The sequence below is a fragment of the Globicephala melas genome, chromosome 6, assembly GCF_963455315.2.
Source record: "Globicephala melas chromosome 6, mGloMel1.2, whole genome shotgun sequence".
NCBI lineage: Eukaryota > Metazoa > Chordata > Mammalia > Artiodactyla > Delphinidae > Globicephala > Globicephala melas.
In genome coordinates, this window is record NC_083319.1 from 67875152 (window position 1) to 67902619 (window position 27468).

At 39.1% G+C, this 27468-nt stretch overlaps 1 protein-coding gene across 2 annotated transcripts in view; it reads left to right on the forward strand.

The window, feature by feature from the left end:
- Positions 1-27468, forward strand: part of ADAMTSL1 (ADAMTS like 1) — a 1021102-nt gene that overhangs the window by 688607 nt on the left and 305027 nt on the right. For both annotated transcript variants that reach the window (XM_060300968.1, XM_030840590.2), the window contains one exon: positions 11610-11736. In XM_060300968.1, the coding sequence (XP_060156951.1) occupies positions 11610-11736 (127 nt within the window). The remainder of the gene's footprint in view (positions 1-11609; positions 11737-27468) is intronic.

Genomic DNA, 27468 nt, shown 5'->3' on the forward strand with positions numbered 1-27468 from the left:
TCAGAGGAAGACACTCAAAAATAATAAGCATTCTCAGCTCAAAGCCATTCTGGAGTAGTGGATGAAGACTAGAGACACAGCAGGCAGAGTGACAAGTGGAAGTAAATTCTCAGATTACAGTGCTACAAAATGATACATCTGTAGAGATCTTTTTCTTTTTGACAGAGAGCTGTTTTTGGTCTTTGGAAACTAGCGGCAGAGAATATAAGTGATGGAAGCCGTTATTATGTTCTAGGATAAGACAAGGAGGAAAATTCTTTGAAACCCACAATCTATGCCTGTCACCTGTGGCCTTACCTATATACTGAATTCATTCATTCATTCATTCAATAAACTTTTATTAGTTGCTCATTATATCATTAGACACTGTGACCTTGTGGTGTTATGTTCTAGTAGGAGATAGAAAATAAGAAACTTATTATAAATAAATAAATTATATTGTATTATAAAATAAGTGCCATAGAATAAATAGAAAAGATGGGACAGGGTAAGAGAACCTGGGTCAGGAGAGGGACACAGGTTTAAATAGTCTGGTCAGGGTAGACATTATTGAGAAGGTGAGGGTTTCCGGTAAAGACTTAAAGATGGCAAGACAACTGCTCTAGAGGTGTCTAAGGTGTTCCAGTCAGAGGCAACAACCAGTGCTGTCCTAAGAGAGAAAGTGCTTGGAATGTTTGAAGAACAGCAAAGGGAGAGAGCCAGAGAGAGATGAGGTCAGAGAAGACCTTTTGTTTTTTAATTGAAGTATAGCTGACGTACAATGTTGTGTTAACTTCTGCTGTAAAGCAAAGTGATTCAGGTATGCATATATATATATATATATATATATATTCTTTTTCATATTCCTTTCCATTGTGGTTTATCACAGGATTTTGAATACAGTTCCCTGTGCTATACAGTAGGACCTTGTTGTTTATCCATCCTGTATATACCAGTCTGCATCAGCTAATCCCAAACACTCAATCCTTCCCTCCCACACTCAACCTCCCCCTTGGCAACCACAAGTCTGTTCTCTATGTCTGTGAGTCTGTTTCTGTTTCGTAGATAGGTTCATTTGTGTCCTATTTTATATTCCACATATAAGTGATATCATATGGTATTTGTCTTTTTCTGACTTACTTTGCTTAGTATGATAATCTCTAGGTCCATCCATGCACATGGCATTATTGCATTCTTTTTTATGGCTGAGTAATATTCCGTTGTATATATGTACCACATCTTCTTTATCCATTCATCTCTCGATGGACATTTACATTGTTTCCATGTCCTGGCTATTGTAAATAGTGCTGCTATGAACAGTGGGGTACATGTATCTTTTTGAATTAGGGTTTTGTCTGGGTATATGCTCAGGAGTGGGACTGCTGGATTTTATGGTAACTCTATTTTCAGTTTTTTGAGGAACCTCCATACTGTTTCCCATAGTGGCTGGACCAATTTACGTTCTCACCAACCATGTAAGAGAATTCCCTTTTCTCCACACCTTCTCCAGCATTAATTGTTTGTAGACTTTTTAATGATGGCCTTTCTGACTGGTGTGAGGTGATACCTCATTGCAGTTTTGATTTGCACTTCTCTAATAATTAGTGATGATGAGCATCTTTTCATGTACCTATTGGCCATCTGTATGTTGATACAGGACCTTGTGGGCCATTGTAAGGACTCTCATGAGTCTAGAAGGAAACTGAGAAGTCCTACCAGTGATTGGTAAACCCCAGAGGAGAGTGCCACATACGAGGAGTTTCCCTTTCGAAAATCTTTGCCTGGAGGAGTTAATGCCTTCACATAAACTTTTTCCAGATTGTGGTGTATTAGAGTGTAGGAGAGCTACACCTCATCCGTTTAGCCTAATAACCTGTGTGTATTTACCAGTATTTCCCCGTGGCATGTGTGTCTGGCTCCTGAACAAAAGCAACTAATTTTTTTAATCAATTCAGTTGCTCCCTCGAAAAGGAAATCCTGCCCATTAAAGATATACTTTCAAAGCTACTGGATGCAAAAGATTGTACTTTTTGCCTTGTGCTTAGTCTTAGTTCTTATAGCGGTAGGTTAAGGTAGGCCCATATGAAAAAAATAATAATAAAGGACCCCTTTGTGTTAAAAAGTTGGGAACTGTTGGTGTAGTCCATTGTTTGTTGTTCAAATGCCCTTGTTACCTTTTGGCAACAAGGTATGGCTGAAAGAAACATCTTCGTTCTCCTTCTTCCTGTCTCTCCACTGCCCTTCTAACCCCTAAGAGAAACACACATCATAGAATAGAGGGATCACTCATTGATTCAACTGTGGCAACACCAGTTCCTACTAATGTGATCTTGGGCAAATTGTTGAATCTTTGAGTCCAGTTTTATTTTTGTAAAATAAACATAAAGTTAGTTAATTTTCAGGGCTACTAGAAGAATTAAATGATGTTAACTAGACTTGGGGAGATCATTTTGCAATATACACAAATAACAAATCATTGTTATCCAAAATGAATATAATGTTACTGTCAATTATATCTCAATTTTTAAAAAATGAACTAAGTGAGACTATATATATTATACCTAAGTCTAGCAAGCATATAGTTTTCTTTCCCTTCTCTAGGCTTTCCCTTCTGTGTCTCTCCTCCTCCATACCCCTATGACCTTTAGTCTTATTGATCTTACTCCCTTTCTGTTCTCTCCTGTTCTGAGGAAATGATCTGATTAAAGCCATTCACCCTAGATTGGGACCATGCCTATTATTTATGTGTACTCCCCGCAGCACCATAACAGCCAGCATAATGCCTTATGCTCAGTGGATTTGGTTTGATTTAAGCGTAATCCACAGCTTCATGTGTTACTCCTCCCAAGGGCATTCGGACAACAAACAAAGGACCACAGCAACGGTTCCCAACTTTTTTTTTTTTTTTTTTTTGCGGTATGCGGGCCTCTCACTGCTGTGGCCTCTCCCGTTACGGAGCACAGGCTCCAGATGCACAGGCTCAGCGGCCATGGCTCACGGGCCCAGCCGCTACGCGGCATGTGGGATCGTCCCGGACCAGGGCACGAACCCATGTCCCCTGCATCGGCAGGCGGACTCTCAACCACTGCGCCACCAGGGAAGCCCAAGTTCCCAACTTTTTAACACAAAGGAGCCCTTTATTTATTTTTTTTCATATGGGCCTTGTGTTTTGTAAGTTTCCGTCAACTCAAAACACTGCATGTATTAAGCAATAATTTGTTTTCTCATTTTGGGCCTTAAAGACCTGAGTGCAATTTTAAAATAAGTACAATAAAGATCAGGATTTAGTTTATTTGTATAATGAGCTGATTGAGGTTTGGAGGACCTTATGTGGTTTTATGGCAGGTAAAGATATTTTCATTAGGCTTTTGGAAATATTAAACATAGCGCATGGGCCACTACTAGCATCTTTATGAATGACCAGAGATCCTGTTTTCTCGAATCGGAGAGACGTGGAGCACAAGTATAGATGAGAAGTGGTACCTTCCCATTTACTTCCTAAATATGCTTCCAAGTCACATTACATTTGAAGCCACCTATTCACCCCTGTGCGTAAGTCTGGCCCTGGAGGTGGTGATCTTGATAACATTATTCAACCTTCTTATCACCACTGCCATATTAAATATTGACTCGTGTGTCTTTCCATGGTTCATAGGCATCCTACTACAACTTATAGTCAGGAATCCCAAGTTGGAAGTTTGGTTTTGTTAGTTACCAGCCATGTGACCTTGGGGAAGTCGTTTATCTTCCCTGAACCTCGTGTTATAATCTGTACTTGAAATCATTCATATCTTCAGAAAACATGCATCTTCAGAGAAATATTTGTGGAGAATTGTCTAGAAGATAGCCAGTTCGTTTCTCTGACTCTGGAGTAGTAAATTAGTTTAGTCTCCCTTCAAGACAGCCATAGTCTAATGAATTTGGCTTCTAGATCACAAGATTGTAGAGGTTCTGTGGCCACATAAAATCTCAGTGGCGGGGCTTCCCTGGTGGCGCAGTGGTTGAGAGTCCGCCTGCCGATGCAGGGGACACGGGTTCGTGCCCCGGTCCGGGAGGATCCCGCATGCCGCGGAGCGGCTGGGCCCGTGAGCCGTGGCCGCTGGGCCTGTGTGTCTGGAGCCTGTGGTCCGCAACGGGAGAGGCCGCAACAGTGAGAGGCCCGCATACGGGGAAAAAAAAAAAAAAAATCTCAGTGGCAAATAGTGCTACAGTTGGGTGGCAATGTCCACTGTGGGTCCTGGTAGGAAAGATAGCTGCGCGTGTGCCGTATTTGTGCCAGCCCAGCTCTGAATGCTGGAAAGTCTATCCTTAGATTAAGTCAGACCATCACAACGCTCTGTACCTGGATGATTTGTTTTGGTTTCTTAAGGTTTGGTTTTACTAAATGTTCCCTGACCATTAGGATTCATCAGTGGTTATTGAAAAGCCAGTTCTTTGAAACTTCTTGGATTTATTTGCTCAGATGTTCTTAAGACGTTGTTGCATGGCATTGTCTTTCAGAAAACTCACAGAAGATACATATCTAGGATTTCAGTACTTTGAGTAATTACGATTCTCCTGAACCAGTTTGTCATTAATTCATTACATAAATATTTATTGAGTGTCCACCGTAAGGAACACATTATCCTACACATTATCTAAAAGATCTAGTAGATGCTGTGACCCTTGTCACTGCTTACGTTTTCCTCTTTTCTAGGAAGCTCACGTCCAGATCTGTGACCCCTATCTAGAAAATGTATAGGACTTAACAATGTGCATTTATATAATTCTCGTTTCTGGCTGTAACTCACCTTTTTGACCCTTATTTTTCCTCTTTGCCCCATTTTCTCTTTTGTTTTTTAAAAGTTTTATTGTGTTTTATCATGTGTATATGCTATAAATCATTTTATAAAAAGGTAAAGCATAAACAAATCAATCAATGTCTAAATCTTTTAAAGATAAGTTTGGAGCTCTACTGTTTCCCTATTAACGTAGATAGTAAATGAGTTATAATGTGTGTAAGAGCACAGTCTTCTCCCATGAAGTTCTATCTGAATTAAATAATTATAAATAAGAGCAGCTGTGATCAGATTTGCAGTTTCGTTTTCCGTTATTTGTCTTGCCCAGTGCTGAAAATAAAGGGATTTAAAAATTTCTTACCTCATGGTGTTGGATCAAGAAAAGCTTGACATCACTGGCTCAGTATTTGATGCTAGAAGTTGAGGTCCTTACGGGAAACCATTTGAAACGTGGCCAGCGTGAACCCATCTAAGCATGTCATTCTGAGGCATGGTATCTGCTTGTGGACTGTGTTTATTTACATTCTCCAAATTATCCATCCAGTGATCTTTCTTTCTCCTGTGGCTCCTGGTGCAGACATTTTATTATACATATTTCAGTGTCTAGAGAATTTCAGTCTTGTGTTCTGCTTGTTCACTTGCTATCAGCTATGTGAGGTGAAGAAAGAAACCCCTATCAGCACATACTGTAGGCCTGATGCCTAAAATCTGCATGACATGCTCAAAGTCTGTGAGCCAACTTGGACTGGATGTTATAGTTCTAGTTTTTTGTTGAGGGAGGGTTTCCCCTTCCCCCTTTTTAGTAAATCCTGACAAGCAATGAAGAAAAATCAACAGCGTTAAGTGTGTGTGCTCCCCTCAAGAGACAAAGAACTGCCTGTCTGTATGCATGTATACGTCTGTGTATACAAAAAGCATACATTCAAGACACAAAAGCAAAAGTTGACGATGATGTCTAAACAAGAAAAACATCTTGGAGCTTCTCACTTTTTATATCACCTGGGGCAAAAAGTTTGTCTCTTTTTTTTAAAAAAACTGTGCAGTCATTTTGGATGGGGAAGAAGTTAGACCACCAAGCTGACACCTAGTAGCAGAATATTAATAAGCTGCATTAGGCCAAAATACTCAGTTAGTTTTCCACCCTTTACAAAAAATTCCATGCAGTGGACAAGGTTATGAGTGGTCATTATCTTGCTTTAAAGTTTTGTCCGGAACGGCGTGGTTCTGGGAACTCAGTGACCTGAACATTGCCTTCCATAACATTTCATTAATAATGAGCATAGGTGGGCTTCCCTGGTGGTGCAGTGGTTGAGAATCTGCCTGCCAATGCAGGGTACACGGGTTCGAGCCCTGGTCTGGGAAGATCCCACATGCCACGGAGCAACTAGGCCCGTGAGCCACAACTACTGAGCCTGCGCGTCTGGAGCCTATGCTCCACAACAAGAGAGGCCACGATAGTGAGAGGCCCGCGCACCTAGATGAAGAGTGGCCCCTGCTCGCCGCAACTAGAGAAAGCCCTCACACAGCAACGAAGACCCAACACAGGAAAAAATAAATTAAAAAACAAAAATCCAGTAGAATAATGAGCATAGGTGCACATGGGTGTCTTAAAAATACTAGCCCTTTATAGTAATTCTTGTTCATGTACCGGGACAGAGGTTTAGGTTTGGCTTCTAGTTGTCATTTATAGTACATCTGTTTCTCTGTGTACACAGATACATGCAAACACACATACACACATATATACACATTTTTGTACACGTGTATGTCATCAGTGACGGCAGTCTAAGGTTGCCTATCTGTAACCTACACTGCAATTATTAGCAAACCATTATGTTTGGTGCTGTGTGTTTCAGTGATTCACCAACATTCATTGTGCATCACAAATGCCAAACGTTGTGCTAACCAGCAAAATAGAAAGTAATAAAACAGGGACTCTCAAATAGCCCATGATCTGCTGTGGAGACAGACATGTTAATAGATTAAACTCAGTATAAATTATACAGCTGTTTGAATTGATTATATATAAAAGAAACCCCAAAATAATATTGGCTTAAGCACATAAAGGAGTTACTCTCTCACCAAAAAAAAAAAAAAAAAACCAAAAAAGAGTCAAGATGTAACCAGTCCAAGTGGGGTTCCAGAACCAGGCTCTTTCTCTCTCTCGGCTCAGCCATCCTTCCATTCTCAAGACTATCTCATTTTTTAAGAAAGCCACTGGAGCCAACAGAAGGCTGGCAGGCAAAAGGGACCCTCCCCAACTAAGTCAGCTTCTTGTAAGCAGCCTTCCCAGAAGTCCCACATAACTCTCCCACTTTTATTTCACTAATTACAACTTGGTGACATAGCCAATGAGAATACTAAATAAAATTGGAGTTCTGTTACTGAGAAAAATAGGATAGATGGGTTTTAGGTGACAATTAGTACTCTCTGCTACATGGAATTATGAACAAAAGGCTGAGGAAGTATTGACCATTAAAGTACATAATTCTGGAATCTGAAAAAGGCTTTTTTGAGGAGACACTTAATTTGGAATTTGAAGGATGAATAGGAGTTTGCCAAATAAAGAATTGGGAAAGAGCACTCCAGGCAGAAATAATATCATGTGTAAAGGCACAGAGGAGTCTGGCATTGCACCTGCCAACTAAGCCATTTCTGTATTTCTTTTTATTTTTTCTCTATTGTTAATGATAACTCTTTAAGTGATAGTTTAACTGATTTTTAATGAATAGTTTTTCAAGTTCAACAGGTTGAGACATGTCCACAATGATTTTCCTGATATAACTGCAAATAATTTTCCACTTGGACCAAAATAAGAACATTTTATCTGATGATAAAATATTCCACATCTTAAAAATAATTGAGTTAAAATATTTTGGCATTTTAAAAGGGAATTGATACAGAAAGAAAAAATATCTGTTGTGTCAGGGAGATGTTTGTTTTTTCAATTCTGAAGTTAAACAAAGCCCAGTTAAAACTGACTTGGTTCATATCCTAGGGTCCATAAACCCACACTGGGAACACTAAGTTGGTGGTCTGGCCAAGTTAGCCCTAAAGTATGTCACCTTCTAGTTAGCTATTCCTAATATGACTGTTACTTTGGATCTATGAAGCTGGATTCTTCTTTTCTTAAAATGGCTTTGGAACCAAAGGAAATCTTTAGGATTAGAGAGAGATTTTCATGATTATCTCCTTTCTGGCTCCTTTAGCGATATCAGAGTCCATTAAAATTTTTCCAGAGAAAGTTAAATCCTTTGAAAAACTTGAACTTTCTTTAATTTTAGGAGTAAACCTACTCAGGTTTGAGATACCTGAGAGTATGAGTTCCCATGCCCACTGCCCTTCCACACAGCTGAGTATCTCATAAGAGTAAGGTCATCTCTCTTCAACACCAAACAAGAACAGTAGAGTCAATGATTCTTTGAATACTGCCTAAGTTAAGATTGCCATATTTTCTCAAAGAATTCAACCCTACTAAGGCAATCAGATGCTTTAGTCTTCTGATATCTTTTTATTGAGATAAAATTGACATTGTATTAGTTTTAGGTGTACAAAATAATGATTTTATATTTGTATATATTGTAAAATGATCACCACAATAAGTCAAGTTAATATCCGTCACCACTCATAGTTACAGATCTTCTTTTCTTGTGATGAGAAATTTTAAGATTGACTTTCTTAGCAACTTTCAAATGTACAATGCAGTATTATTAATTATAGTCACCATGCTGTACATTACATCACCATGATTTACTTATTTTGTACCTGGAAGTTTGTACCTTTTGACCACTTTCACCCATTTCACCCCCCTCAACCTCCACTTCTGGCAACCACCAATCTGTTCTCTGTATCTATGTGTTGTTTGTTTGTTTTTGGATACCACATATACATGAGGTTGTATGATATTTGTCTTTGTCTGACTTATTTCACTTGGCATAATGCCCTCAAGGTCCATCCATATTGTTGCAAACAGCAGGATTTTCTTCTTTTTCAGATAGGTAGGTAGGTAGGTAGGTAGATAGATAGAGATTATCCATTCATCTGTCAACTGACACTTAGATTTTTTCTCTGTCTTGACTACTGTAAGTAATGCTGTGGTGAAAATAGGGGTGCAGATATCCTTTCAAGATAGTGATTTTGTTTCTTTTGGACAAATACTCAGAAATGAAATTGCTGGTTCATATGATAGTTCTATTTTTAATTTTTTGAGGAACCTCCATACTGTTTTCCATAGGGGCTGCACCAATTTACATTCCCACCAACAGTGTGGGAGGGTTCCCTTTTCACCACAACCTCATGAACACTTGTTATTTGTTATGTTTTTGATAATAGTCATTCTGACAGGTGTGAGGTGATATCTCATTGTGCTTTTGATATGCAGTTCCCTGATAATTAATGTTGCTGAGCATCTTTTTATGTGTCTGTTGGCCTCTGGATGTCTTCTTTGGAAAAATGTCTGTTCAGGTCCTCTGCCCACTTTTTAATTGGGTTGTTTGGTTTATTTTCTCTTGAGTTGTATGAGTTCTTTATATCAATATATTTTGAATAGTAACCCCTTATCGAATATATGATTTACAAGTATTTCCTCCCACTCAGTCGGTGGTCTTTTCATTTTGTTTCTTTGTCTCCTTTGCTGTACATAAAGATTTTAGTTTGACGTAGCCCACCCCCCTTGTTTATTTTTGCTTTTGTTGGCAAATCCAGTCTGATTTTTTTTTTTTTTTTTTTTTGCCAGCTTTGGTTTTTGCATACTTTCTAATTAGCTAGTATCTAGGCATGACTAAAAGATGCAGTAAGCCTCACGGCAACACCTCTCTTTCATCTAGTTCAGTCTGACTCCTCATTCAGAATTCAGCTCAAAAGACTCCTCTTCAGGAAAATCTTCTGTGGCCCTTCTAAACAGATCTACCCATACTTTAAGCTCTCAGAGTACCCCGTATCTGTGTTTTATAGCTTTCATCTAATTATCATTCTGCATGTGTGTGATGATTTGAGTAATATCTGCCTCCACCACTAGACTCTAAGTCCCATGAGGGTGGACCCATATGTACTAGAACTCACCACTGGATTGCTCCTAGAAGAGTGCCTGGCTCATAACAGGACTTCAGTCATGGTTGGATTCAATCACTGCATTTCACACTGTGCTTGGAATATAAGAATGAATGCAGAGTTGCTCAGCTCATGTGTGGGTTCATCTACAGATAAGAATTTTGAAAATAATTTCACTGCAGTTATAGAGAAGGACATCAAAGAAGCCAGCACATGCTGGGCTCTGCATGGACAAAGCTGACGTGAATTCTGAAGTGGCCTCACTGTAACTTCTGAACATATTGAGACCGATTGCAGCTTGACCACAGTGAACGCCCAGAGGTGGAACCAACCCCCCTTCGCTCTCCACTTAAGATTTGGGCACTGTGTTTTCCTGACATCTTTACATTTTAAAACAAGTACAGCTGCTGAAAGAGTTGTTGTTTTGTTACGTATTTTTAAAGATGCCTGTGTGCTTTTAGGGGAGAGGTACATGTTACCACATTTTTAAAATATAGCACATACATAACACAATAGTAAACAGTTGTATTTTTCATACTTTTGCCTAAACATGTGTTTGCAATTATTAGTTGAAGGTTGCAAAAAATGAAAATCCAGCCTCAGAGAGAGTTCATGTTAACAACCTTTTGAAAGACAGGATGGATTGTGGGGACATTGTGAAGATAAGCCCCTTCAAATGTCACTACACATCTCATTTTATTTTGTCAAAGACAGTAGTTGAAGTAGTTTGAGAGTAGAATAAGTCTTTTGATGTTAGATTTCACTAGAACTATAGAGGTACAACCTGATTTAGTTTGGATTTGCATTTTTTTTTAACTTGAACGTTGGAAAGAAAAGATTAGGAATACAAATGAGTTTGCCCACATAATTGATGAAGGCTTGTGATTTTGTTAAGCCCGATTTGGATGAAGCACAAATGTTTTGTTAGATGTATTTAGAACTCGGCTACTTATTAGCTAAGTGCCCTTGGCAAGCTTCGTGACCTCCATGATTGTCTTGAGAATGAATGAGATGTGTGTCTTGTGCCTGGTACAGGACAGGGCCAGTCAGTAGCAGGCACTCACTGTTGGCTATCTCTGCTGCCCTCTGTGTCAATCCTCTCTTCCACCACACACATGCACGCTAACCTTGTTTTTGTCTGTTGGCTAATTGGGCTGTGCTGCATGGCATGTGGGATCTTATTTCCTGGACCAGGGATGCAACCCATGCCCCCTGCAGGGGAAGCACAGAGTCTTAACCATTGGACCACCAGGGAAGTCCCAGCAAATATTTGTTGAAGTCCTACCATTTTCCAAGCACTGTTCTAGTTGCTTGGAATACATCAATGAATCCAAAATACAAAACCCCACCCTTATGCATCTTACATTCTAAGGAACATATAGAACATAGAGATTATTCATAAAATTTTTCCTGCTACAGTTATCTCACACTTGTATTTTTTGTGATTTGGGTGAAGCATAATTATTGACATTGGGAATTATTTTTGAATTAAGGTTCCATTATGTTAATAGTTCAGGATCTTCCTCCCTCCCTCACCTTCTCCTCCTTCCCCCCTCCCTCCCATCTTTCTTTCTCTTTGTATATTTCCGTATATTTGGACTATGAAAATGTCTTTATCCACGCTACATTTTTTCCTTCTTAGCCTGATTCAAATTCCAGCTTAATTCAGTCCCTGTCATGGAAAGCATGTCTTAGCCTTCTGAAGGATGATAGGAGGATGATTTGGTGCTGATGGAGCTCACCATGGATCCCCCCCATATCAGTAGGCGCCTGGTTGAATTACACATCTCTCTTTCTTCTTAGATTGTTGGCTGCGATCACCAGCTGGGAAGCACCATCAAGGAAGATAACTGTGGCGTCTGCAACGGAGATGGGTCCACCTGCAGGCTGGTCCGAGGGCAGTATAAATCCCAGCTCTCTGCAACCAAACGTAAGACACTCCAGAGATGGGGCAATTTCTGGGCCTTCTCCCTGGCTTGCAACTAGGGAATAACACCTCCATCAAAATGAAGACAAATCTGAAAATACTGTGGGAAGAGATTTATGTTCCTGTTTTGTGGATTCGTTTGGGTGAGACAAGTCAGGTCACCTGCTGCAACCCCAAGGAAGAAACCTTTGCTTTTGAGGCACGTTAGGAGAGAACTAGACTTGGATCTAGATACACTCTCTGTGCAAGCGTGAGCTTTGCTGCCCAGTGTGAGGACGAACTGCGTCCCGACCCCTAACTGATACATAGTCTGGTGGAATAGCAGAGAGAGGGAAGATGAGAACGAATGCTCTCCTACCACGGTGAAACCACGTGGTCTTCGTTTACAAGGTGACCTTTGGTCGGTGCTGATCACAGGTTTCTCCAGAATTAATATTGGGCAGTGATTACGTGAAGCCATGTATTGGCTGTTGTGCCCTCATCTCTCTATAGCAGCTGAATAAATGTGTGCCTGCTATACGTGTACATGCCGGGAACTTTACGTGATCATCTCGTTTAATCCTTAGAACAACCTTATAGCAAGGTACTGTTTATCCCCATGTTATGAGTGAGATAACTGAGGCTTAGACAGATTATGTGGCTTGCTCAGAGTTATACGACTATGTCAGAGCCAAGATGTCAGCCCAGAGTCTGATTCCAGAGCTTAAGAACTTATTTGTTCCTCTGGACGGTCCCAAACCCCGCGGACTGTTTCCGTGGCGGGATATTTGTAAAGCAGTTACATGGATTAGGCAAGGTACTTCAAATATCTACCCAGCTGGGTTCTGCTAGGGTAGGTGGTATATGTTCTCAGGATACCTGACCCAACAACAGAGTCACCCGGGAATCCAGACCATTTTACCATCCACGCTTCTCTGTGACAATCACTGTTCTAGGCACTGCAGCAAATGCAGATAGAAATAAAACAACCCTCGTAGTCAAGGCCGTGCATTTTTTTAGAATAATTTGACCTTGTTTGGCATAATAGCTCAATTTTGCCTTTATCCAGAATGCTCCAATAGGTCCTTAATGAGGACCTCTTTGAACATGTCTACCCTGGCTTGGGAAATGAGAATGAATGTCTTTATTGACTGTGGTATTGTCCTCTTTACTTGTTGACTAGCTGGAGGAAAACACTCGACATATGGGGGATTTATGGCTTTAAATGGACTTGTAGGTCAAGAAGAAAAGGCACTGTTTGCTGGAGAACATTCTGAGTAGTCAGGAAAAGGCAGCTCGCCAAATGGATGAAGCTCTGGGGAAGAAGAGGAGGCAGGAAGAAAGACTAGGAACACGTAAACACGTGAAACATCGGAGCTGCTAGCGTAGGGAACTCTCCCCATTCTACCACGCCTGCAGGCAGTAAAAAATGTTATTCTGAAGAAAAGCGAAAAAAAAAAAACCCGAGCAGAGAGAATGATGAAGGGTGAGGTAAGTTAGACATTGATGTAGTACATTCAGGTGAGATTTTTTTTTTTTTTCCTGTGGTTATGCATTGGTAGCTTTCCCTATTAGATGAAAAATTAAACAATCTAGAAGATGAAAACTAGAGGAGGATAGAGGCATAATTCTTCTGTAAATCTCTGAAGTCATGGCAGGATATTTGGGGAAAAAAAAGTTACATTTAAAAGGTCACTATGTGATTTTTTTTCAGTGTAGAATCTATTAAAGCCCTATAATATTTATTTAAAAAAATAAAAACGAAAGGTCACTTTTATAGAGCTCTTTAAGGAATACTGAAGAGTCGAGGTCATTCTAATCATTTGTGCCACATAATTGAGTCAGTGTTCATTATCTAGGAATCTAGGGACTTCTGTTAGGCACAAAAAGAGATGACTGGCATTCGTGCAGTGACTGCTGTATGGCAGCTCGTTGGGGCGTGTTTTCATGGTGAGATTCCTTCGTTTATTCCCTCTCACGTCCCCTGCCTTGCTGTCCTCATAGAAAAGCCCAAACACTCTGCTCAGATAGATATTCCTCTTACCCTCCTGTTTAAAGGGTGATCTGGGTCCTTTGGGGCCTGAATCACTGGAACAAAGGCGAAGAAGCTCTGAAAGAAGAAACTAAAGCAAACTGAGAGCCATAAGTCAGTCTCTAGATCTGCAGATAGATACCTCAATGAAAAGTGCTCTATTCAAACCAACAGTGGGTAGATTACATAATACACAACCCGATGATGATCCGTAATGACACAAGGCGATTGATTCATTTACCTTAGCACTGACGATGCCTCATGACAAAATGATTTATATCAGTAAAGCCCAGCATATGCACGCATCTCACCACAATCTATAGCAGATGCTGAACAGGATGCCTCACTTATGTTTTCTCCACCCCCAGAAGAACCTTCCACCCTGCATTTACAGACTGTGAGGTGACCCACAGGCAGGAAAGATTAGGCTGCTCTGCGGGGCCCAGTGTATGAGCCAGGTGAGCAGCTTTCCACCCGTGCAGGCCTGGAGGAGTTCTGCCAGCTCTCTCCCCTGCTCTCCGCCAAAAAGCACTAGAAGCCAGCCACATGCGCTTTGCAAAGTCCTTATATTCATACTCCCCACATTGAACTCATTTTCTTCTGAACTTACGTTCAAGTTTTTCCCTTATGTTATCAAGCCTCGTGGGAACAAAGAAAAAATAGGAGAGTGGAGAAAGACTGTGGTGGAAAGTGCCCGAGGAAAAGGAGAAGTAGGAGAGACATAGCAAATGGGTGCCATTTGCTGGTGAATAAAAAAGAAGCCATCTTTGTATTAAAAGATATTATTATTGCCTAATACAAATGCAGAAAACAGAAATAGAGCTGGACCTAGGCACTCCTGCCCCCTTTTGAAGGAAAAGACTGTCCACTGAGAGCGTTCAGCCTTTCCATTTCTCCTGGTCACTTTGTTCTACTTCCCCAAGATGATGAAGAAAAGAATCAGATTTAGCTTACATTGACTTACTTTTGATTTTTTAAATGAAAGGCTCATTTTCTCACACATGTTATTGGCTTGTACCATATTATGTATTCTCCAGGTATACTCAGAATATACTTAGACCCAGAGTCAGCCTATATGGTATCAATCTGATGTCTCCAGCTTTGCAAACTTCTCAAATGTAGCTGCGTGTTTTGAAAATGCCTGGGTATCCAAAAGCTCTCCCTCTCTCTTCCTTGAGTGTCAAGGGCTAAACTAATTTATATCAAGATAAAGTGAAGCTTCTGATACCTAGCTTTCCTTCTCAGACTGTGCTTGTGCTGATTTGTAATGGCTATAGGTAAACGTATTCCAGGTTTATCATTCTGGCTCAAAGATTTTGAGGTAAAGGCTGTTGATAATAAAACACATAACATATGAATGTTTTTAAAGAAAGCCCAAAACTCTAAAGAAATTTCCACCTTGCACCTGACCTCAGGCTATAGTCACAAGCCACTCGTTCATTTGTTCAACAACAAATACTTCTTGGGTACCTGCTATGTGCTGAGGAACTGTTTTAGGTGCTGGAAACACAGGAAAGAGCAAAACAGACAAAAATCCATTTTTCTTATGGGACTTTCATACTGGTGTTAGGGACAGACAAAAGGACGAAACAAATAAACAAGGTATATATGTGTCATGGGGTGGTAGGAATCGTGGGAAAAAGGAAAGGGAGGGAAAAGAACCAGAGATAGAGATGAGCTGCCAGCCAAAGGTGTTGGAGGGGATTGCAATTTTAAATAGGTTACAAAGAAAAGACTCACTGATAAGATGGCATTTGAGCAAGGACCTGAGGGAGATACAGGTAGGGTACCATGCACAAGATAGGGGAAAGAAAATTCCAGGCAGAGATAAGCAAGTGCAAAGGTCCTGAGGTTGATGCATGCTTGACATTTTTCTTAAAGTGACTGAAGTAAAGTGAGTTTAAAGAAGACTAGAAGAAGTGATGAAGGTCAGAAGACTGTGAGGTGGGGTGAAGAATGGCACAGATACTGTACGATTTTGTAAGGATTTTGGCTGTTAGTCTGAATGAGGTGAGAAGTCACAGCAGAGGAATGACTTCATTTGATTCATTTTTTAAGAGTATCACTCTATATGCTCTGTTGAGAATAGACTATCGTGAGTCTAACTGTGGAAATAAGAAAAGCAGTCAAGAAGCCAGACCAAGAATGAGGAAGATTTGGACCATGGTAGTGTATCCCATTCTGTGTATAATGCATTTCTTTGAGTCCAAGACATCATTGATTGAAAGATGTGACATTATTTTATGCACCAATAAGAAAAAAAGCCTCCACTGAAATTAAGAAATGATGACACAATGCCTTCTAACCACTCAGGGATTTTACTTGGTAGTTATTAAAAGATCTACTTTAGTTTTTATTTTTTTAACACTGTTATTGGAGTATAATTGCTTTACAATAGTGTGTTAGTTTCTGCTTTATAACAAAGTGAATCAGCTATATGTATACATATATCCCCATATCTCCTCCCTCTTGCATGTCCCTCCCATTCTGCCTATCCCACCCCTCTAAGTAGACACAAAGCACCGAGCTGATCTCCCAATGCTATGGGACTGCTTCCCACTAGCTATCTATTTTACATTTGGTAGTGTATATATGTCCATGCCACTCTCTCACTTCATCCCAGCTTACCCTTCCCCCTCCCCCTGTCCTCAAGTCCATTCTCTGCATCTGCATCTTTATTCCTGTCCTGCCCCTAGGTTCTTCAGAACCTTTTTTTTTTTTAGATTCCATATATATGTGTTAGCATACGGTATTTGTTTCTCTCTTTCTGACTTACTTCACTCTGTATGACAGACTCTAGGTCCATCCACCTCACTACAAATAACTCAATTTGGTGTCTTTTATGGCTGAGTAATATTCCGTTATATATATGTGCCACATCTTCTTTATCCATTCATCTGTCAAGGGACACTTAGGTTGCTTCCATGTCCTGGCTATTGTAAATAGAGCTGCAATGAACATTGTGGTGCATGACTCTTTTTTAATTATGGCTTTCTCAGGATATATGCCCAGTAAGTGGTGCTGGGAAAACTGGACATCTATATGTAAAAGAATGAAATTAGAACACTCCCTAACACCATAACAAAAATAAACTCAAAATGGATTAAAGACCTAAATGTAAGGCCAGACACTATAAAACTCTTAGAGGAAAACACAGGCAGAACACTCTATGACATAAATCACAGCAAGATCCTTTCTGACCCACCTCCTAGAGAAATGGAAATAAAAACAAAAATAAACAAATTAGATCTAGTGAAACTTAAAAGCTTTTGCACAGCAAAGGAAACCATCAACAAGATGAAAAGACAACCCTCAGAATGGGAGAAGATCTTTGCAAACAAAGCAACTGACAAAGGATTAGCCTCCAAAATATACAAGCAGCTCATGCAGCTCAATAACAAAAAAACAAACAACCGAATCCAAAAATGGGCAGAAGACTGAAATAGACATTTCTCCAAAGAAGATATACAGATTGCCAACAAACACATGAAAGAATGCTCAACATCACTAATCATTAGAGAAATGCAAATCAAAACTGCAATGAGGTATCACCTCACACCAGTCAGAATGGCCATCATCAAAAAATCTACACACAATAAATGCTGGAGAGGGTGTGGAGAAAAGGGAACCCTCTGGCACTGTTGGTGGGAATGTAAATTGATGCACTATGGAGAAGAGTATGGAGGTTCCTTAAAAAACTACAAATAGAGCTACCATATGAGCCAGCAATCCCACTACTGGGCATATACCCTGAGAAAACCATAATTCAAAAAGAGTCATGTACCACAATGTTCATTGCAGCTCTATTTACAATAGCCAGGACATGGAAGCAACCTAAGTGTCCATCGACAGATGAATGGATAAAGATGTGGCACATTTATGCAATGGAATATTACTCAGCCATGAAAAGAAACGAAATTGAGTTATTTGTAGTGAGGTGCATGAACCTAGAGTCTGTCATACAGAGTGAAGTAAGTCAGAAAGAGAGAAACAAATACCGTATGCTAACACATATATATGGAATCTTAAAAAAAAAAAAAAAGGTTCTGAAGAACCTAGGGGCAGGACAGGAATAAAGGTACAGATGCAGAGAATGGACTGGAGGACAGGGGGAGGGGGAAGGGTAAGCTGGGACGAAGTGAGAGAGTGGCATGGACATATATACACTACCAAATGTAAAATAGATAGCTAGTGGGAAGCAGCCACATAGCACAGGGAGATCAGAAGAAGGAGTGGACTAAGCCATGTTTGGATTAGTGATAAATGTGCCCTGCTGCTGAGACAAGACCCTTCTAAGTACTCAGTGTCCCATGAATTATTAAATTTTCCAGCCTAGCTGCTGGATAAAATACTATTCTCAGTCCTATATGTGTGGGTTCTATTTTGTGTGACCTTGTCTGTGTGGTTCTTTTCCTGACCTCATATTGGTTTTTCACATACATGTACTGATGAGTATGTTGGTGCTGCTAGACACCTAAAGGGAATACTCTTAAATCTCCAGAGTTGTCTCTGTGTCCTTCTGTCCTCTCTGGACACAGAGAATAACCTGTCCTTCAAACTCTAGTCACTCTGATCTCTGGACCCTTACCTTTGTCTCCTCAACTCAGGCAATCCGCTGGGCTCTATCCAAGTTCCCACTTTCATGGATGGCCTAGGAGGTCTTTCAAGGCAGAAGACTGAGGCAATATTAGGGTTCATCTCATGTTTCCTGAATCTCAGGAATCACTGTCCTTCTTTGCTTTATATCTATCATCTTAAAAGCCCACCTTTCATATAATTTTTTCTGACTTTTTGATTGTTTCGGGTAGGAGATTAAGCCTAGGCCCCGTCCCTTCATCTTGACAGGAAGCAGAAGTCTTGATATTGGGTTCTTGATTCAGGTTTGCAATTATGTAGGTGTAGCCTCCTTTGGGCTCCCACTTTGGGAACGTTGTTAAGCACTTCTTTTTTTATTGAAGCATAGTTGATTTACAACGTTGTGCCAATCTCTGCTGTACAGCAAAGTGACTCAGTTATACACATATATATAAAAAACAATGTTACATGCCTCTGATTCCTCCTCTCCCTACAAGTGCCACAGCCATTGGATTTCAAGAGATTAAATACTGTGTTGAACTATTGTCTTGGCATCTTCTCCCAAGCTGCTGACACCCATTTTGCAAGTTTGATGTATTGCCTGTTTGGAGGTTGGCACCTCTGCAGGCAAAGAAAACGATGACAGGATTACTATCTCTGCGAGAGAGAATATAAACGCTATTTATTGTGAGGCACATTCTGAGTTTATATATGTAAAAACGTGAAAGGTTGTTGCTCTCAAAATCGATGAAATATAGTATGTTGACTCTAGGGACAGTAGGACTTTCTAAGTGATTAGAGGTAAAGGTGAAGTCAAGGGTGATTCCAAGGTTTTTGGCCTAGGAAACTGTAAGGATGAAGTTCCTCAACTGTAGAGGAGGCTGCACCTTCTTTGGCCTGTCCAGTATGCATCCTCCAGTGTGCAAGGCTGATAAACAATGCGGTGGGGGGGTTGAAGAACTCAAATTCTCAATTTCACATTAGTTTATTGGATATATTTTAAGAGTAATAAAGTTGTCATGAAGAGAAAAAATATACCATTCAAACCTCCTCAAGATTGGCAGACTACATTTTTATTGAACTGTAGTTGATTTACAATGTTGTGTTACTTTCTGGTGTACAGCAAACTGATTCAGATATAGATAGATATATACACATAGACATACACACACACATATATTCTTAGTTATATATATACACATATATTTTTTTCAGATTATGTATATAATATATATGTATACATATTCTTTTCCATTATGGCTTATTACAGGATATTTAATGTAGTTCCCTGTGCTACGCAGTAGGACCTTGTTATTTATAGATTTTATACATAGTACTTTGTATCCGCTAATACCAGAGTCCTGATATATCCCTTCCCCACACCCCCTTTCCCCTTTGTAACCATAAGTTTGTTTGCTACATCTGTGAGTCTGTTTCTGTTTTGTAAATAAGTTCATTTGTATCATATTTTAGATTCCACACATAAGGGATATCATATGGTATTTGTCTTTCTGTCTGACTTACTTCACTTAGTGTGATAACCTCTCGGTCCATCCATGTTGCTGCAAATGACATTATTTCCTTATTTTATGGCTGAGTAGTATTCCACTGTGTGTGTGTGTGTGTGTGTGTGTGTGTGTGTGTGTGTGTGTGTATTCCACATCTTCTTTATCCATTCATCTGTCAGTGGACATTTAAGTTGCTTCCATGGGAAAACTATTTTTGTATGTACCCAACTGTATTAACAATGGCTGTTTCAGGACTTCCCTGGTGTGGCAGTGGTTAATAATCCGATTGCTAATGCAGGGCACATGGGTTCAAGCCCTGATCCGGGAAGATCCCACATGCCGTGGAGCAACTAAGCACATGTGCCACAACTACTGAGCCTGCACTCTAGAGCCCGTGAGCAACAACTACTGAAGCCCACGCACCTAGAGCCCGTGCTCTGCAACAAGACACGCCACCACAATGAGAAGCCCATGCACCACAACAAAGACCAAAAGCAGCCAAAAATAAATAAATAAATTTATGTTTTTTAAAGGTACTTTCATTTTAAAAATAATAATAAAATTAAGTATCAGCCTCATAGGCTTAGAGAGAAGAGTCTTTAAAAACATGAACTTACCAACAGATCTAAAAATAAGACAATGTCAGATACAAGAATACAAAATCCTATCTTTTCAAAAATTATTATTGTCATTTTTCTCTGATACAGCAATAAATCACACTAATCCACATATGACAAAATTAAAAACAAATGTAAGTAGAAGCAAGAAGAACTACAATCCTGAAGCCTGTGGAACAAAAACCACATTCACAGAAACATAGACAAGATGAAAAGGCAGAGGGCTATGTACCAGACGAAGGAACAAGATAAAACCCCAGAAAAATACCTAAATGAAGTAGAGATAGGCAACCTTCCAGAAAAAGAATTCAGAATAATGATAGTGAAGATGATCCAGGACCTCGGAAAAAGAAAGGAGGCAAAGATCGAGAAGATGCAAGAAATGTTTAACAAAGACCTGGAAGAATTAAAGAACAAACGAACAGAGATGAGCAATACAATAACTGAAATGAAAACTACACTAGAAGGAATCAATAGCAGAGTAACTGAGGCAGAAGAACGGATAAGTGACCTGGAAGACAGAATGGTGGCATTCACTGCTGTGGAACAGAATAAAGAAAAAAGAATGAAAAGAAATGAAGACAGCCTAAGAGACCTCTGGGACAACATTAAACACACCAACATTTGCATTATAGGGGTCCCAGAAGGAGAAGAGAGAGAGAAAGGACCACAGAAAATATTTGAAGAGATTTTAGTTGAAAACTTCTCTAACATGGGAAAGGAAATAGAGCCACCCAAGTCCAGGAAGTACAGAGAGTCCCATACAGGATAAACCCAAGGAGAAACATGCCGAGACACATAGTAATCAAATTGGCAAAAATTAAAGACAAAGAAAAAATATTAAAAGCAGCAAGGGAAAAACAACAAATAACATGCAAGGGAATTCCCAGAAGGTTAACGGCTGATTTCTCAGCAGAAACTCTACAAGCCGGAAGGGAGTGGCATGATATACTTAAAGTGATGAAAGGGAAGAACCTACAACCAACTGTAACTGGCAAGGATCTCATTCAGATTCGATGGAGAAATCAAAAATTTTACAGACAAGCAAAAGCTAAGAGAATTTAGCACCACCAAACCAGCTCTACAACAAATGCTAAAGGAACTTCTCTAAGTGGGAAACACAAGAGAAGAAAAGGACCTACAAAAACAAACCCCAAACAATTAAGAAAATGGTAATAGAAGCACACATATTGATAATTACCCTAAACATGAATGGATTAAATGCTCCAACCAAAAGACATAGGCTTGCTGAATGGTTACAAGAACAAGATGCATATATATGCTGTCTACGAGAGACCCACTTCAGACTGAAAGTGAGGGGATGGTAAAAGATATTCCAAGCAAATGGAAATCAAAAGAAAGCTGGAGTAGCAATACTCATATCAGATAAAATAGACTTTAAAATAAAGAATGTTACAAGAGACAAGGAAGGACACTACATAATGATCAAGGGATCAATCCAAGAAGAAGATATAACACTTATAAATATATATGCACCCAACATAGGAGCACCTCAATACATAAGGCAACTGCTAACAGCTATAAAAAAGGAAATCGACAGTAACACAATAATAGTGGGGAATTTGAACACCTCACTAACACCAAGGACAGATCACCCAAAATGAAAATAAATAAGGAAACAGAAGCGTTAAATGACACAATGGACCAGATAGATTTAATTCTTATTTATAAGACATTCCATCCAAAAACAACGGGTTACACTTTCTTCTTAAGTACACACAGAACATTCTCCAGGATCACATCTTGGGTCACAAATCAAACCTCAGTAAATTTAAGAAAATTGAAATCATATCAAGCATCTTTCTGACCACAACGCTATGAGATTAGAAATGAATTACAGGGAAAAAAACTTAAAAAACACAAACACAAATACATTACTAAATAACCAAGAGATCACTGAATAATCAAAGAGGAAATCAAAAAATACATAGAGACAAATGGCAATGAAAACACGATGATCCAAAACCTATGGGATGCAGCAAAAGCAGTTCTAAGAGGGAAATTTATAGCTATTCAAGCCTACCTCAAAAACAAGAAGAATCTGGAATAAGCAATCTAACCTCACACCTAAAGGAACCAGAGAAAGAAGAACAAACAAAACCCAAAGTTAGCAGAAGGAAAGAAATCGTAAAGATCAGAGAAGAAATAAATGAAATAGAAACAAAGAAAAGAATAGCAAAGATCACTAAAACTAAAAGCTGGTTCTTTGAGAAGATAAACAAAATTGATAAACCATTAGCCAGACTCAGCAAGAAAAAGATAGAGAGAACTCAAATCAATAAAATTAGAAATGAAGTAGGAGAAGTTACAACAGACAGCGCAGAAATACAAAGCATCCTAAGAGACTACTACAAGCAGCTCTATGCCAATACAATGGACAACCTGGAAGAAATGGACAAATTCTTACAAAGGGATAACCTTCCAAGACTGAACAAGGAAGAAATAGAAAATATGAGCAGACAAATCACAAGCAATGAAATTGAAACTGTGATAAAAAATCTTCCAACAAACAAAAGTCCAGGACCAGATGGCTTCACAGGCAAATTCTATCAAACATTTAGAGAAGAGCTAACACCCATCCTTCTCAAACTCTTCCAGAAAATTGCAAAGGAAGGAACAGTCCCAAACTCATTCTATGAGGTCACCATCACACTGATACTAAAACCAGACAAAATACTACAAAAAAAGAAAATTACAGACCAATAGCACTGATGAATATAGATGCAAAAATCCTCAACAAAATACTAGCAAACAGAATCCAACAACACATTAAAAGGATCATACACCATGACCAAGTGGGATTTATCCCAGGAATGCAAGGATTCTTCAATATACGCAAATCAATCAATGTGATGCACCATATTAACAAACTGAAGAATAAAAACCATATGATCATCTCAACAGATGCAGAAAATGCTTTTGACAAATTCAACACCCATTTATGATAAAAACTCTCCAGAAAGTGGGCCTAGAGGAAACCTACCTCAACATAATAAAGGCCATATGCGACAAACCCACAGCAAACATCACTCTCAATGGTGAAAAACTGAAAGCATTTCCTCTAAGATCAGGAAGACGACAAGGAGGTCCACTATCACCACTGTTATTCAGCATAGTTTTGGAAGTCCTAGCCACAGCAATCAGAGAAGAAACAGAAATAAAAGGAATCCAAATTGGAAAAGAAGAAGTAAAACTGTCACTGTTTGCAGATGACATGATACTATACATAGAAAACTACTAGAGCTAATCAATGATTTTGGTAAAGTTGCAGGATACAAAATTAATGCATAGAAATCTCTTGCATTCCTATACACTAATGTTGAAAAATCTGATAGAGAAATTAAAGAAAGACTCCCGTTTACCATTGCAACAAAAAAATAAAATACCTAGGAATAAACCTACCTAGGGAGATAAAAGTCCTGTATGCAGAAAAGTATAAGACACTAATGAAAGAAATTAAAGATGATACCAACAGGTGGAGAGATATACCATGTTCTTGGATTGGAAGAATCAATATTGTGAAAATGACTATACTACCCAAAGCAATCTACAGATTCAATGCCATCCCTATCAAATTACCAATGGCATTTTTTACAGAACTAGAACAAATAATCTTAAAATTTGTATGGAGACACAAAAGATCCCGAATAGCCAAAGCAGTCTTGAGGGAAAAAAACGGAGCTGGAGGAATCAGACTCCCTGACTTCAGACTGTACTATAAAGCTACAGTAATCAAGACAATATGGTACTGGCACAGAAACAGAAACATAGATCAATGGAACAAGATAGAAAGCCCAGAGATAAACCCACACACACACCTATGGTCAACTAATCTATGACACAGGAGGCAAGGATATACAATGGAGAAAAGACAGTCTCTTCATTAAGTGGTGTTGGGAAAACTGGACAGCTATGTTTAAAAGAATAAAATTAGAACACTCCCTAACACCATACACAAAAGTACACTCAAAATGGATTCGAGACCTAAATGTAAGACCGGACACTGTAAAACTCTTAGAGGAAAACAGGAAGAACACTCTTTGACATAAAACACAGCAAGATCTTTTTTGATCCACCTCCTAGATTAATGGAAACAAAAATAAACAAATGGGACCTAATGAAACTTAAAAGCTTTTGCACAGCAAAGGAAACCATAAACAAGACAAAAAGACAACCCTCAGAATGGGAGAAAATATTTGCAAATGAATCAACAGACAAAGGATTAATCTCCAAAATATATAAACAGCTCATGCAGCTCAATATTAAAAAAAAAAACAATCCAAAAATGGGCAGAAGTCCTAAACATACATTTCTCCAAAGAAGATATACAGATGGCCAAGAAGCACATGAAATGCTGCTCAACATCACTAATTATTAGAGAAATGCAAATCAAAACTACAGTGAGGTATCACCTCACACCAGTTAGAATGGGTATCATCAGAAAATCTACAAACAACTAATGCTGGAGAGGGTGTGGAAAAAAGGGAATCCTCTCGCACTGTTGGTGGGAATTTAAATTGATACAGCCACTATGGAGAACAGTATGGAGGTTCCTTAAAAATCTAAAAATAGCATTACCATATGATCCAGCAATCCCACTACTGGGCATATACGCAGAGAAAACCATAATTCAAAAAGGCACATGGGGCTTCCCTGGTGGTGCAGTGGTTGAGAGTCTGCCTGCCGATGCAGGGGACACGGGTTCGTGCCCCAGTCCGGGAAGATCCCACATGCCGCGGAGCGGCTGGGCCCGTTAGCCATGGCTGCTGAGCCTGTGCGTCTGGACCCTGTGCTCTGCAATGGGAGAGGCCACAGCAGTGAGGGGACCGTGTACTGCAAAAAAAAAAAAGGCACATGCACCCCAGTGTTCATTGCAGCACTCTTTACAATAGCAAGGTCATGGAAGCAAGCTAAATGCCCATTGACAGACAAATGGATAAAGAAGATGTGGTACATATGTACAGTGGAATACTACTCAACCATATAAAGGAAGGAAATTGAGTCATTTGTTGAGACGTGGATGGATCTAGAGACTGTCATACAGAGTGAAGTAAGTCAGAAAGAGAAAAACAAATATCGTATATTAACACATCAATGTGGAACCTAGAAAAATGGTACAGATGAACCGGTTTGCAGGGCAGAAATTGAGACACAGATATAGAGAACAAACGTATGGACACCCTGGGGGGAAAGGGGCGTGGGGTGGTGGTGGTGGTGTGATGAATTGGGCAATTAGGATTGACATATATACACTGATGTATATAAAATTGATGACTGATAAGAACCTGCTGTATTAAAATACATATATATATTATTCAAGTCAAAAAAAATCCATTAAAAAAATTAATAGACTGGACTGTATAAAAAATTGAAGAAAAGTAAAATCAAAGAGCATCCCATCCCCTTGTCAAAAAAAAACCCACCAAATCTAAAATGTTTATAGAAAGTTGTGGAATGTATATACACCTGTAGATGTTTTAAGGAAATCTTTTAGGTACAATCCTTGAGTACAGTGTTCTTGAGAAAGAGCTTTTGTATCCCATATATGTGAAATGACAGAATTTATGATTCCCATGGAAAGTTTGTCCATTTAACTGAGAAAGAGGTTATCTAATTTCTGAAGCAGGTCTTTCAGAATTGTTGATTAATAACCTTTAAATATATTTTGATGATTGGCATCATGGTTCTGTCAAGAAAGCCAGAATAGATTAGAGCAGATTCATTTGAACATAGTGCAGTGTGCCTTTATTGGAAGGTTACCCAAGGAATGCACAATACGGTGAGAGAGAATGTAGCCACCTGCCTTGCCAGCCATACCAACTAAATTAATCATTGAGAAGGCAGGTGATGAAACCAGCCCTCTCAAACATTCTCCAGTGTCTATTTTTAACCATTTTTTAAATTGAAGTATAGTTAATTTACAATGTTGTCTTAGTTTCAGGCATACAGCAAAGTGATTCAGTTACACATATACACATATTCTTCTGCAGATTCTTTTCCATTATAAGTTATTACAAGATACTGAATATAGTTCCCTGTGCTATACAGTAGGTCCTTGTTGTTTATTTTATATATAGTAATGTATATATGTTAATCCCAAACTCCTAATTTATCTGTTCCCCACCTCCGACCCCCCTTACCCCCTTTGGTAACCATAAGTTTGTTTTCTATGTCTGTGAGTCTATTTCTGTTTTGTAAATAAGTTCATTTGTATCATTTTTTTAGATACCACATATAAGTGGTATCACATGATATTTGTCTGACTTACTTCGCTTAATATGATAATCTCTAGTTTCATCCATATTGCTACAAATGGCATTATTTCATTCTTGTTTATGGCTGTGTAATAGTCCATTGTATACTGGAATCGTCTTTATCCATTCCTCTGTCGATGGGCATTTAAGTTGTTTCCATGTCTTGGCTACTGTAAATAGTGCTGCAGTGAACATTGGGGTGCATGTATCTTTTTGAATTATGGTTTTCTCCATATATATGCCCAGGAGTGGGATTGCTGGATCATATGGTAGCTCTATTTTTAGTTTTTTAAGGAACCTCCATACTGTTCTCCATAGTGGCTACACTAATTTACATTCCCACCAGCAGTGTAGGAGGGTTCCCTTTTTTCCATACCCTCTTTTCCAATGTCTTAAACACCTCTCTGTGCACAGTACTGTATTAAATGGCAAGTAGAAGAATCTTCCAACCCATCTCTAATCATTGAGAATTTATCATCAAATGAGACAATTATTAATAAATCTACAGCTCAAAGACTGGCTTTTTATCAACATGCAGCAAATAAAAATATATATTTTTTCCTCTCTTTCTGTTTGGCAAATGAAGAGCACGATATCTTAAAGTATATTCTGAGACGTATCAGCTGGTGTGAAAAGATGATACGTAAGAAAATGTTTCCCTGGGTAAACACATTGGGAACACAGTTAAATAGAGTGAAATGGATTTCTTTGTTTCAGGGATCTTAAGATAGTAATTAATGTGCTTTGGA